General features: G+C 46.2%; 1 protein-coding gene across 1 annotated transcript in view; it reads right to left on the bottom strand.

Moving 5' to 3' along the window:
* Nucleotides 1-11,330, bottom strand: part of Csmd1 (CUB and Sushi multiple domains 1) — a 1,642,848-nt gene extending 1,631,518 nt beyond the window's left edge. Inside the window, exon 1 of the mRNA NM_053171.2 lies at nt 10,835-11,330. Within this exon, the coding sequence (NP_444401.2) occupies nt 10,835-10,919 (85 nt within the window). The 5' untranslated portion in view covers nt 10,920-11,330. The remainder of the gene's footprint in view (nt 1-10,834) is intronic.
* Between the last annotated feature and the right edge of the window lie 2,218 nt (nt 11,331-13,548).

A 13,548-nucleotide genomic window follows, 5' to 3' on the forward strand; every position in this document is an offset into this window, starting at 1 on the left:
AACATTGAGTAGCCTCCAAGAACCGAGGGTGAACTCTGGCCAAGAGACAGCTAAGAACTTCAGTCAAGCCACAGAATGAACTGAATTGTGCCAACTCCCCAGAGTGATCTGAAAAGTGGACTCTTCCCTAGTTGAGCCTCAGATGACACCAAAGTCGCCATCAGCACTTGTTTATGCCTTGGTGGGTCCTGAAAATTGGACCCAGGTATGTTGTGAAGAGATTGTTTACTGCAAAAGCTGAGACAACAGAAAGATGTTTCTTACTCTCACTGGTGTCATGCAGCAACACTAGGGAAATAAACCTCACAGGGATGGAAGGAGACTCTGCTTTTCTGCATACACCCTTGTTCCAATTGACTCTCGTGGCATCTAGTCCCATAGAAGGAGACAGCATGGGAACAGAGGGCAGCACTGAAGTCCCTTGCCTGCTATGCCTGCCTTTGGCTTTTGGCCTCCTCTCCCTTCTTTTTCATGGATAACAAATGGTCACCGCTCTTACAAATGCACCAAAGGTCTCATCTGGACTTGGTAGCTGCAGCAACTATCCCAGAGTCTGTAACTAACATATAGCCTTTTCTTCACATAGGTTCTGTTCTTAAAATATGAAAGATAATAGAATCCCCTTTACAGAAGAAATGGCAGCTGCTTCTTCTTGTCATGTTGTTTTACACCAGCTCTTTCTATACTGTACATCTATGATAAAAACTGGAAGAGAAACACACTTGGTAGGAGGTATGTTTATAAACCTCAAATTTCAATTCTGCTACTTTCTTTATACTTTAAAGTCAGAAGACCTCTCATCTTTTCAATATACTAATAGCACATCCATCCTGATTCTCTCCCCGTGCCACTAAGACCTCCAGAAATGTAATGTTGCACATGTATTTGTCAAAGAAAGGGCATGATTAATTCATCTTTGTTCCATAATCCTCTTATGTAATTCTTTTAAATTAAAAGGCTGAAGATAACATAGTTGTGAAGATAAAAATGACAACTGTAGGTTGAAATATCTGCAGAACACATTCTAATATTAAACTATTGTAACCAGAAAAGAAAAAAATGCAAACATTCTGAACTCTTATGGCTATGCAAAGAGGAAAAGTCACTACAAGATGCCCAGTGAGTCAAATAAGCAGGGAAATAAACCCAACAATTTGGATTAATGTTTTCACAGATGGTTGTGTGGACAAGTTCAAGTTTCATCATGAGTAAGTGATGTGTGAAGCAGAGACTAGGGTTACTTCTTATCATTTCTGGCCTGCACTTTTATACAGAACATTCAAAACCACTTTGTGTTCACTGAAATTAATGCATAGGTGTTCTACACCATGGGCTGAGTGCACCTGGGTCTATTTGCTAAAGCAGCAGTGTGAGTGCATAAAATACAGATTCCCAAGATCCTTCTGTTCTCCAAGGCCAATGTAATAGGAAATGTGTGGAACACAAAAACAGTGGCACAGAAGGCTATCTCCCCAAAGTTCCTAGATATGCAGTTTCCTACCCAATGACTAATGATCGCAAGGTATAACAAGTGACCAGAAATTAAAAGGGAGTTTGACTGTTTATGAACCGAAGGGTACTAGACATGGACTGAAATCTATGGAAGCTCAGAGACCAGCAGACACACAGGCAGTGAAAAACATAAACAGCCAGGATGACTCAAGCTAAGTTGTACCAGGTTTTGTGAAAGACCCCAGAAGACAGCATGAGAAAAAGAGCTAGACAGTCAGACTGAACAGGTGTGTAATATGGAGACCTACAGATGTCTGGAAGTGGTATTGCCTAGAAGTTTTGGTAGGGCTCAAGAAGCAGGAGCATGCTTCCTTTCAGGAAGGCACAAGGTTCTTAACACCTTATTTTGTCAAAAGCCAACTTATTTCCCACTAGCTTTAATCTCTGAAGGCATTACCAAAATTATGCTATTTCCCAAGAAATAAATGATATTCAAATAAGTACTTGAAAGAGTAGAAACATGAGAAAAGAAGGTAGTGAGGCCTCAAATATACACACTATGTGTCTTGCAAAATGGACCCTCCACAGTCCTTCTTCCTACATTGTTCTATGGTCTTTCTACTTTAGGGAGCCACATGTGCATTTCCATGGTGACAACTGAGCATAAATGTTTGTGTGTTCATTTGTAGACTGTACACTTCAAATGGACCGCTCTATGCTACCAGGCAAGGCGTCCAGCTATCTCTAGACTTGCTCTTGGTAATGCCCTCATTCTCCACCCACTAGCTGCAGTTCTTTCCCTTATTCCACAGTTCCTTGAGTCCCCAACCACTTTCACCTCCCAGACACTCTCCTCTCCAACGTTGCCATGGCATCAAGGTCTCTGTTACACAGGCTCCTATTTGGATCAATGGAAATTATGTCAAGAGCCTGTTTCCTGGTGCAGTGAGAAGGCTCCTGGAAAGCAACAGCAACCTCTCCTTTGTGGACTGCAGTAGAAGGAAAAAGAGGGATTGCCCATATCTGAGTTAACCCATCAGTGTTTCTGCTTAGAGTGCTCCATTATTCTCCACTGGCACCAGTGCCCCCTACAGTCCTTCTCCAGAGAGTTACCAACAAATATATGGGATTTCATCCACAAGTTTCGTCATTCACTACCACAACAAACTAAAATCTGCATCTGGACAGTGATGGTGGTTCTAGCTAGACACTTGAGAACGTCAATCAGCTGAGGCATGTCTGTGGTAACAAGGGCAACCCTGGTAATGTGCCCCACTTGACTTTCTCTAGATTATACTTGTGATATTTTAAACTGTTAAGGATTTTGGTTTTAAAATTCATACATCTTATCCATGTGGTATTGCACAGCTTAAAATACAGGTACTTAGAAGGTGGAGGCAGGAGGATCAAGAGTTCTATGCCAGCCTCAACTATATAGTGAAGTTGAAGTTGGCTTCTACCATAAACATTCTTACTCTTCAAAAGGTAAAAATAAATAAAAAATAAAATAAAATAAAATAAAATAACCCGTAGTTTTCTTGGTTAATGTGTCCTCTAAGTTGAACAGATCACCTCATAAAACAAAAGTAAATCCTTCTGGCAGGTTTTACTCCAAGACTTCCCCACTAATTATATTCATATAAGAATGAAGCAGAGTGAGAAATATATATAACTGATGTTCAAAATGTTATATTTTAATATGTATCTATTTGCTCAATTAAGCAGATTGCTTATAGAAATGTGACAGCTCTTATGCTGTTAAAGGCTCTTCTCCTTAGAGAAGTGCTAACCACAAGCCTGTAAGTCTTGGATGCCCAGAATGACACTGTACCTGATAATATAGCAATTTCCTTACAAATTAACAACTTTAAAAAAATGTTTTGAACCATTATAACAATTGTGGATAGCCTCAGAACAGACATGTATCCCTATTCTTTGAAAGAGTGTGGCTTTTCTCCCATGAGAACTCATGTCTGCCTTTAGCTAAGCCTGGATGTGAGATGGGTGCAGTGACGAAAGACTGGTTATGGACAGTGAGTTCACACACTAGAGTGGAGTGGAAATGTCCTCTGTGCTAGCCGGGCAAAGTAGGAAGAAAGCATAAAACATGACCTCATCCTAATGGATTGTGTACTGTGTGTGTTTATGAGAAGGGGATACCCAGACTCCTCCCCATTCTGTCCATGGATATCAATCCTGGGAAACAAATTCCCAACTCCTAAGAGACCAGTGGAGATGATTCACATTAAGTACAGGAGAAACAATTTCTTTGAATAAAGCCATAGGGATTCTCTAGGCCTTGGGAAAAATGAGTGCTTTGAGTCCGCAATTGATTTCAAAGGCTTTTAAATCATTACGTATCAGTCCTCAAATAATGCAAATTTTAATTTAGCATTTAGCTCTTTCTTACATAACACCAATCACATCAGAGTATACTAAAGAGTAATGGGAAAAATATAGAATAATTTGTTGCAACATGTAGTCTCTCACATGAAAGACTATAATTATTCCTTGAAGTCTGCTCACAATACAAACACTATGGGCAGGAAACTCAGATGGGAGCTTTGTTGTAAATTTATACTTTTAACAAGATTAAACAGTGCAGGGTGATGGACAGTGATAATGGAGCCATGGATGGTACAGAAGAAAAAAATCTGAAATAATTGCACAGTTTCACTCATGACAAAGCAAATTCATGTTGAAATCTGTGTGGGCTAATTATCCTTTGATGGATTAATGAACTGATGATTATTATTTCAATAAAAGCCTCATGCCTTTTATTGAAAGGGAAGAAGGGATGGGATGCATATAGATCCAATCTATATGTATTTAAAGTGAGGTATATCTTTTATCTGCAATGTAATTAGTCCACATCTCTTTACTAAATAATGAAAGAGTGTAAATTTGAATTTGTACAGACTAAGTTAGATCTGTAGTTTCCTTTCTGCCTTGTTCTCAATATAGGTCCTCTTGTTCTACGATCAGCTGTGCTCACCGTATCAGAATAACCTGTGAATGGGCGCTGCTGCTGCCCTAGAAGTGACATCATGCCATGCATACTTCTAAGACTCTGTTGGAGGCCAAGGGTGGGAACTGGAATTGAAAGGAGAAAGAGAGGAATTATTCTCTGGTGAAATCAGCTTTTTATAAGAACATTCAAAAGTCCCTTGCTGTGGATATGGGGAAAGAGTGTAGCCACGCCCTAACCCTCCTCAGTTATCAGAGCTCTACTGGGGTGCACATGCTATGTTATTATATGGATCATCCACACACAATCTTGTTTTTAATTCTGTAGAACCCACATGCTCATAGTCTGTCTTCATTTTTATGTTTGTTTGTTTTAAAGTTGAGATTCTCCAAAAAGACCAGAATTAGTAAACAAACACATTCAGCTCACTGGTATCTCACATCACATCATGGTGAGCTGGTAGCTCACATTATATCATGGTGAGCTGGTAGCTCACATTACATCATGGTGAGCTGGTAGCTCACATCACATCACGGTGCACCCTGGTTGTAATTGTATTCCCAATATATTTCCCATTGGCAAAAACAATCTGAAAGTAGTGCCAACAAACTTGACTCCCACAAGGTTGTGTCCCTTGATCCCATGTCAGTGACAAGTTTTAAAGCATATAGTAAAATGTCCCTGACTTACTCTATAACAAAGAATAAAATGAAATTAAACCACCCCTGAAATTAAACCAATGGCTGCAGTCGTAAACTTCAAATGTGTTAAAGACACAAAACTCCCAGAGTTGTTTTAAGCAGGTATGTGACTCTATGTGGTGTGGTATTTTGTTTTGCTTTGCTTCATCCATCAAGGAAGTTCTAGACTCAGCATTAGCAAAGTGGGTGGAAGTCACATCACCTGCCATCCAAGTTACAGCTCTACAATTAATCCAAAGAAAGGACCAGGCAACTTATCTCAAGCACAGGTGGCACTTCTCTCTCTTGCAGACCCCTGCCTGATGTAAGTGACTTGAGGGATAATGCACCAAAATGAGCCACTTTCTACATAGCATCTGGAGAAGCTGATCCACTGGACGATAAACAGGGTTTGTATTATCAGCAGAAAGCTCATGAACCAGTCTATTTTAACCAGCTCTGCCTTACAATTTCTGTGTGTTCTTTTTCAAATAAAGAGGATATTAATCCCACAATCGGTCTCCACACCAGGGACTAGAGTTGCCCTTAAATAAAGTCACATCGACAATCAAAGGTCATTTAAGGTCATCTTAAAGCCATTGTGGGAGCAACCTGCTTACTTATAATTTAGCTATAATTGCTTGCGGATGAGTATTTGACTTGTATACTGATAGCTTGTTTTGGAGTACATATCCAGGGAGCTAAGGACTGTGCCCGTGCATCTGAAGGCAGCAGTAGAGGGTTGATTCCTTTAGGATGAATACTTTTCAGCAAAGCCAAAAGCATCTATATCTTGGCCTCAGATGGTTCATCAAGATCAAGACCATTTAGCTCATAAAACAAAAACAAAAACAAAAACAAAACAACACAACAAAACAGAATCCAAAACTGTCCAAGCAGTAGGGAGAGCACAACCAAATTAGTTTGATCCCCTCTTCCTAGTCAGCCCTGGTCTGGAAGTTGAAGTTACCACTCTGGTGATGTAAGGAATGAACAGGTCTTCAAAGGCTCCCTAGAACAAAGATGCAGATAGTGTGGATACATGTCTTTTCCTTACAAGAAATCTTCCTGTGATGTAGAATTTGCCTAGTAAAATCAAATTTAAAGGCATCCCCTCTTCACATTTTAGGTATATCTAATTATTCATAGAGGGAAATGAACTCAACAAGAAAGGGAAAAGGCCCAAAAGGAACATATAGCTTAAATTGCACACATGCAAGTTGTCACAGCTTATTTCACCATGAGCTCAGCAGAAACACTACCAGAGTCACATTTAGAATTCAGCAGAGCATGGAGTGTTTAATATGCCATTTGCATTTTGACAGCTTAGAAATGTCTACACTGGATTTGGTAGATCCTCGGCAATGAGCACTAAGTGGCCACCAAGCCTTTGTTGATCTATTTCTGGGAGGAGGCAGAACCATCTTCTTGACATCTTCCAAGTGGGATTGTGTTTCAGACAACAAACTGGAGACTGACTGGAGCAGCCTCGCCCTGGGGAAGAAGATGTTGTGCCGGGAGGAACTTGGAAGCTGGATGGATGTCCTGAGTAAGCATGATTGGCCAGATGAAAGGCAACCTAAAAATAGCCCCTCCCTTTAGTCTCTACTAACCTCCCTGTTTGAGCCCAGGAAGGATGGTTTTCAGAACTGCTACCATTCCTCCTCTGAATGTGTACAAATAGGTGGTTTTTCTCTCTTTCTCCAGTTTGCCAATCCCATGATATCATGAGAAATATTCTCCCTTATTATTTTTTGTAAAAAAAATACATGCATTTAGTTATTTATGTGCAGATGTAGCCCATGAGTGGGCCAAAGGGGGGTGTAAGATCCCCTTGAGTTGAAGGAAAGGTGGATGTGAGCTGCCTGATATAGGTGCTGAGAATCGAACTCCAGTCCTCTGGAAGAATGGCCCGTGTTCCTGGCTCCTAACCAATGTTTCTAACCCCAGGATTTGCTTTGCTTGTTCATTGTCTTAAAAGTCCCACACTAGTAACTAAATGGCTACACCAGAAGTAGTAGGAAGCTTTTGGCTGACCAGATCTGAGTTTAAAAATACAGTACTGTCTTTGGCAATGCAAGGGGGAAGAGATTTGATGAGGACAACTTGAAAACAGAGTTAACAGTCCTCCATCATTCTGATGCATGGTGGATTTGGGGGCAGGGTGAGCACACTTATTTCCACCGGTTGCTGGCTTCATCAAATTAGAGTGGCCCTACTCTTAAAAAATAAATAAATAAAATAAAATAAAGAACCTGCAAATTAAAAGTCTTATAGTCCTTTCGTACTATGAATTTTCAAAGGGGTAAGCATCTAGAGGCATTAAAAGACTTAGGCATACATTCCTCTCTGGCCTTTGAGTTCTGAATATGGTTTCTGTGGGAATTCGATGTCTTGTGTTTTAAATCTCTTTACTGAGGAGATAGACAACCTAAAGATCCACCTGCACAAACCTTTGCCTTCATTCTCAAACTTCCTCAGGCAAGGCTCCTTCCAGCACTAGGTGAGAATACTTTCAGCTGGAGTTCCAAGCCAAGCCTAAAGGCTAGCTTCTTTTCACAGCCAGACAACCAATAACCCAAGAACCTACTGAGAAACAAACTTTGCTCAAAAGGCCTATAGAGATAATTCAATTCCGCATCGGGGGCACAGATTTAAGCAAGCTTTCTTGTATGAATTATTCCATCTATTTACCAAGTGAAAAAGCTTAAAGATCTTCATTTTCCTCTGCTTTCTGAATAATGTGCTTTCACAAAGAGATTTAAACTTGGGAACCCATCCTTGTCATCTCATTAATCATCATCATCATCAAAAACAACACCAACAATAATAAATAAATAAATAGATAAATAAATAAATAAATAAATAAATAAATTCCTGGTTTCCCCAACTAATGCTTGGGCACTGAAGGTTATGGGTTCCAACCACCTCTACGGCAGTGCCTCCAGTCTCTCAGACACTGCAAACAGGTCATGAAAGATGTCCCAGGCATTAAAAAGTCAACCTGTTTTTACCTCGGAGCCCTTGCCACCTGAGTGCAGGCAGCACAGCTGAGAGTGGCAGTGGCCCAGCTCCCTCCTCCTGTGCGCTCCTTGGAGGAGGACCCTATTCTGCGCAGGCGCCAGGGTGCCCTCGGACCCTCTGGCCAAGCCTTGGAGCCCAGAGGTGACACCCCTGGCAGAGGCCCGACCTTGGCCCAGTGGCTTTGGCTTTCTAAGGGAAACTGCGACCCTGCCCCAGCTGCCAGTCAGCACACTGTTGGCTACTCTCTTGCTGGCGTCACCAGCCTCCTGCCAGCCTGCACAGCCACAGGGCTTGCGCCTGACTTCGTGAGTGGTAGGGGATGCAGCTCGGATCCCGAGGGGGTTAATGAAGGAGCATGCACCCCCTGCTCCGTGTGTCAGACAATAATGCAAACGTTCTTGGAGACCAGAGTCCCAGTCACTTTGAGCACGGGGGTGCGCGCGCGCGCGCGCTCTCGCGTAAGATCCCAGTGCCAAGCAAGCAGGGGCTGGCAGCGCCTTGGCTTCACTTTGGCGTCCATGGTCTCAACCGGGATTCCTGGTGCGCAGGAGGCACTCAGTTCCCTGGGGCTTTGAGTCCAGGCCCAGGACTCTATGCACCTAACCTGGAATCCCTTAACCAGGCCAGTGCAGCCTCTGTCCAGGACCTATCCCTCCACGCCCGGCCCCAGCTTCCCCTCCCCCAGAGCGGCAGACCACCCTCGTGGGGGCGGAATCAGCCCGCACACGTGTAGGGATTATTAAGCAGCCGGGCGAGAGGCTGTGGGGTCCACGCAGCAACCTCTGTTAATTGCGGGGGGAGGGAGCTAGGACTGCTCAGAACTCCAAGGAAACCCAGAGTGCGCTCCAAGGGTGAGCTGCAGGTTTAAGGAAGGAGGAAGCTTTGCCTTAGATCATCTCAGAGTGCAGGAAAGGGTAAGAAGTTTGGCATAGTTGCATGACAAGAATACCATTTCAGCAAGGGTTGGTCTGGACAAAGCCTGGTTCTGTATCCTGAATCTTTTCCACTTCCAACATTGACATCAGTACCTGGTTTGGGGGGCACAGACTTTTCATGTTTTGCCTCTCATTTCCCAGCGTGCCCAGACCAGAGCCCTCTGCCAACCTAACCCTGCTTGGTGCTTGACCCGTGGAGCCTCCTCAGGTGGAGGCCCAGGCTAGATGGGGGGAGGGGGACATGTAGTCAGAGGGTAGACATCTGTGGGAAGCTCCCCAAAAATCAAGCAATCCCATCTTTCTAGTTAAGCAGGACCCACCTATTTCTAGGTGAGCTATTGGGACACATCCCACGGATAGTTATTGTGAGAAGGATGCTAAGCAGAGGGGCCAGCATCAGAAGGCCGAATTTTCCCCCACCTGGAGCCCTCAGGCAATCCTCTGCTCTCTCCAGGCCGGTGTGGAGTTGGATGGAGATCACAGAGTCCTCTGTGGCTTCTTAATCACCCTTGAATTTGAACCACTAGGGGAATAGCAGCTGGGGTAGTCTTAGAGAGGAAAGGGAAATTTCTTCTGAGGAAAAGAGGGGACAAATGATTCAAAAGGGGGGAAAAAGTCGTAAGACTTGGTTCCATCCTTTAAAAAGAAAAGCAGTCTGTCTATAAAGATACAGATACAGATTTGCCCAGTAGTGTGAGGAAGGAAACTGGGAACCTGACACCCAGTAGCACCAGGAGCATATGAGAGAGTGAAGAAATGGGAGCAGGTACTTGCCAATGTGAAATCAATCCTCTCTCTCTCTCTCTCTCTCTCTCTCTCTCTCTCTCTCTCTCTCTCTCTCTCTCTCTCTCCCTCTCTCTCTCTCTCCTTCTCCCCCCTTCCTCCTCTCTTTCCTCCTCCTTCCCATAGACTAAACCTAGCGCACAGGAGCTGTTACCAGCCCGAAGGTTGCAGCTTGTAGAGACTTAGGAGAAAACATCCCCTAACTCCTTTCAAGGAGAAAGCCAAATTCTCTGAGACAAAAAAGCCCCAGGAACCATACAGAAATAGCCCTTTCCTTTGGTTGATCAGACTTTGACAGGGGTTGCCTCTGCACCCACAGAGAATTGATCTGCTAGGGAAACCTGACCAGAACTCCCCACTGGCTTCACCCACCTTGCCAGATATCACAACTTGCAAAAAAGCAAAGTCCAGGGAAGGAAAGAGGAGGCGACATCCCAGAGACAGCTAGTTTGAGTACCTTGGAGGGGAAGCATAGGAATGGGGTGAGAGGAGGTGTAAGGCTATGGGAACACCACTCAGCTAGGAGCTCTCTCTGATGGCACAGGAGCCCGGCGAGCTTGAACTTGCCAGGCTGACGGTGCCCAGTATGTTTCCCAGGTGCGCTGGGTCCGGGGAGAAGTCGTGGGAACTACCCCAGCCTGCGACCCGCCAAGCCCACCAAGCGCCAGGAGCCAAGGCGCAGTTCTCTGCCCAACTCGTGTCGGGCTCTCTTCTCCTTGACAACCCACAGTACACAGCACAGAGAGAAATGTCGTTTAAGCCCAAGTGAGGGGGAAGGAAGGGCGGGGGTGGGGCGGGGGCAGATGAGGGGTGGGAAGAACGCGATGGAAGCTCGGTATCGGGCGCTGCGTTCCCTAGCGTCGCTGGTGGACAGCCACCCGGTCGGTGCCTGCCGCTTGGTCCCTTACAATCCTCAGATCAGACACTCGCGTTCGCAAACCGGGCCTCCGAGGGTTCGGCCGTCTCCCCGGTACCGAGCTAGCCTGTCTTACCCTTAGCTGCAGTGAGGAGCCCCGCGCACAGAACCGCCAGCACCAGAGGCAGGAGCAGCGACTTGAATTTCCTCCACGCAGTCATGTCTGCAGATATTCCACACGCACACGACACGGATGGCTCCTCTCGGATGCGCCGGTCTCCTCCGAGGAACAACCGGGCTCTAAACAGAGTCCGGTAATCACCAAAGGGCAAGGCGAGCTGGCAAGAGCTCCGGGTCCCCAGCCCGGCCGCGCATCTGACGCCTCCCGCAGCTCTGCGCGCCCGGCTCGCTCCGCTCCCGTAGCATCGGGTCCGAGCCACTGCGGGGCTGAAGATGCTCTGAGCGAGCGCAGCCCCGGGGCTGCCGGGGCCGGGGACGAGCGCCGGCCGAGCCGGGCAGGAAGGCACCAAGGCGGCGAGGCTGCGGGAGGGGGCGAGGCGGGAGAGGAGCGCGCGCAACCGGGAGCAACCTGGAGCGGAGGCAGCTGGAGAGAGAGCCAGCGAGTGGGAGGTGCGGGAGGGGCGCGGGGGGAGGGGGGAGCAGGGCTGGAGCGGGAGGAAGGCGGGGAGCGAGCGCCGAAGACAGGCTGCTAGAGGCGCAAGGAGCCGCTGCCGTGGTGGCTGGACTCAACCATCCTACCCACCGAGAGGGGAAGGAGGCTGGCACCGCGCAGTCCGGGACTCAGCCTGGCCTCGGGCTTTCAGGCCCCTGCTAGTGCTCCCGCAGGCAGCGCAGCGTTCAGTCTCTGGCGCGGCTGCGCGCAGGCTGGAGCACGGAGACTTGTTGGGCGCTCAAGTGGGAGAAGCCCACGCTGCGCACCGGGGAAAAACCATACAATTGGCCACGCGAGCGAGCCCGAGGGCTCTGTGGGGGCAGGCAGAGGCCAGCCTCCATCCTTCTCTTTCTCTACTGACCAGAAGAAGACCTCTGCCTAAGTTAGGAAAGAAATGCAGGTGGGGGAAGAGAATGGGCCCAGCTGTGACTGAAACTGGGAGCAAAATGGTGCTTTTAAAAGAAATTATAAATTACCTTTGAAAAGGTGACTGTCTGCAACTATGATGAGCCTCTGACAGGTTCCTGTTCTGCTCCTGTTTAGTCCTGTTAGTGTTACCCTCATTGCAAGCCCAGCTCTATGTGGGAAACAAAATGAATCTAAACAACCCAACTGGGCTGCCACCCTGTTCTGGTTGTGAGAGCAGGAGAATTGACAAAAGTGTAGTGAACCCCAGCATCACATCCAGCATTCCTGCAAGAGGGATCAGAAGGAAGTTCCTAAAAGCAGGTCTACTGCAGCCAGTGAGTGCACACAGAGTAAACTACTAGAAAAAGGCTGTAGGTTAATTGAAAAAATCCAAACCAGGTGAAGGCTAGAGTTCACAGATGCTCCATTCTTAGAAAGGATTCGGGAGTTCTAGAGGATAGGATGGAAGGGGCCAGGGATGGACATCTCAGGCCCCCAGCATGGGAACATTCATCCCATGCTGACTGTGAGTTGTTCACACCAAGGAATGAGGATGGTGTGTGGAGGCAGGCTGATGGCCACATCATCGCACCAGCATTGTGCCCACTGTTAGGGGCAGAGTCACGGTGTGCCACTCAAGTTTAGTGTTCTAGAGCTTTCTTGCTCCCTGAAGCCCACGGATGACGTGAGGGCATGAGAGTGACTCCAAAAATGTAGAGTCACCGGCTGTACCTTACCTTCCAAGAGTAACCAGAGACTTTATCCAGCCTAGAATCCTTCTCCTGGAGATTGGAGCTCCCCAGAAAAAAAAAAAAAAAAAAAAAACCCTGGGCTCTGTTCTCCTGCAGGTTTCCCCCAGGCTCTCTTGGAACTGATCTGAAGTTTTTTTGTTTTGTTTGTTTGAAAGTATCCTCCCATTGCTCTTCCCTTATCCCTAGGGGAGAAAATTCCAGGCTATCTCTCTAAAGCAATGGATTGAGAATGATGCCCTGTGTGCTTCAGTGTGACAGGGAGTGGAAGGGGTCACCTACAGTGTGATTTTAAGTCATTCCCCCAGGTGTTATTTACACTCCAGCAAGTGAACAACAACAACAAGACCTATTAGGAGATCCGATAGCTCATCCGCTGCTCCTCCTTAGGACCCATTGATCTACAGAAGCAGCATAGCTGAAGACCTCCATGAGAAACGGTGTCCTGTCTTCTGAATGCCACTCCTAATGACTCATGTCACCAAGAAGGATTTCTGCCATTAAAAACCATTTCCAAATCTCACTTCTTTGTCGGGGGGAGGGGGGGTGTGGGGGGGGGCTCCCAGATGGAGCCATGTTATTAGGGTCCGAATCAAGAATGTTCAGTGTCACCTGAGATGTCAAACACCTTTGCTTTGCACAGAATGGTGGCACTTTGACAACTCAAGATTGAGTGGCTCCTTCATGGCCACAGGCTTAAAGACCCTTTTTCTTTCAGATCCAGGGTGATACAGACCGGTAGAGACAGCACTCAGGAGACAGACGGGGCCATCACCTCAAGTTCAAGCCCAGCCTGGTCTAGGAAGAGAGTTTCAGGCTAGCCAGAGCTACACAGGGAGGCCTTGTCTCAAAACAACAATAATTAAAACACTTTTTGGGGGGATGCTTTTGTTGCAAATTATCTATTTGAGTAAAATTGTAGAGCAACAACAGTCAAAAAAATGACAATCACTTTGTTTCAGATTAGAAAGGAAGAAAGATCCTGAGTCTGGAAGTTAGAACGACCTTGTCAGATTGCAA

This window comes from Mus musculus, chromosome 8, assembly GCF_000001635.26.
Source record: "Mus musculus strain C57BL/6J chromosome 8, GRCm38.p6 C57BL/6J".
Taxonomy (NCBI): domain Eukaryota; kingdom Metazoa; phylum Chordata; class Mammalia; order Rodentia; family Muridae; genus Mus; species Mus musculus.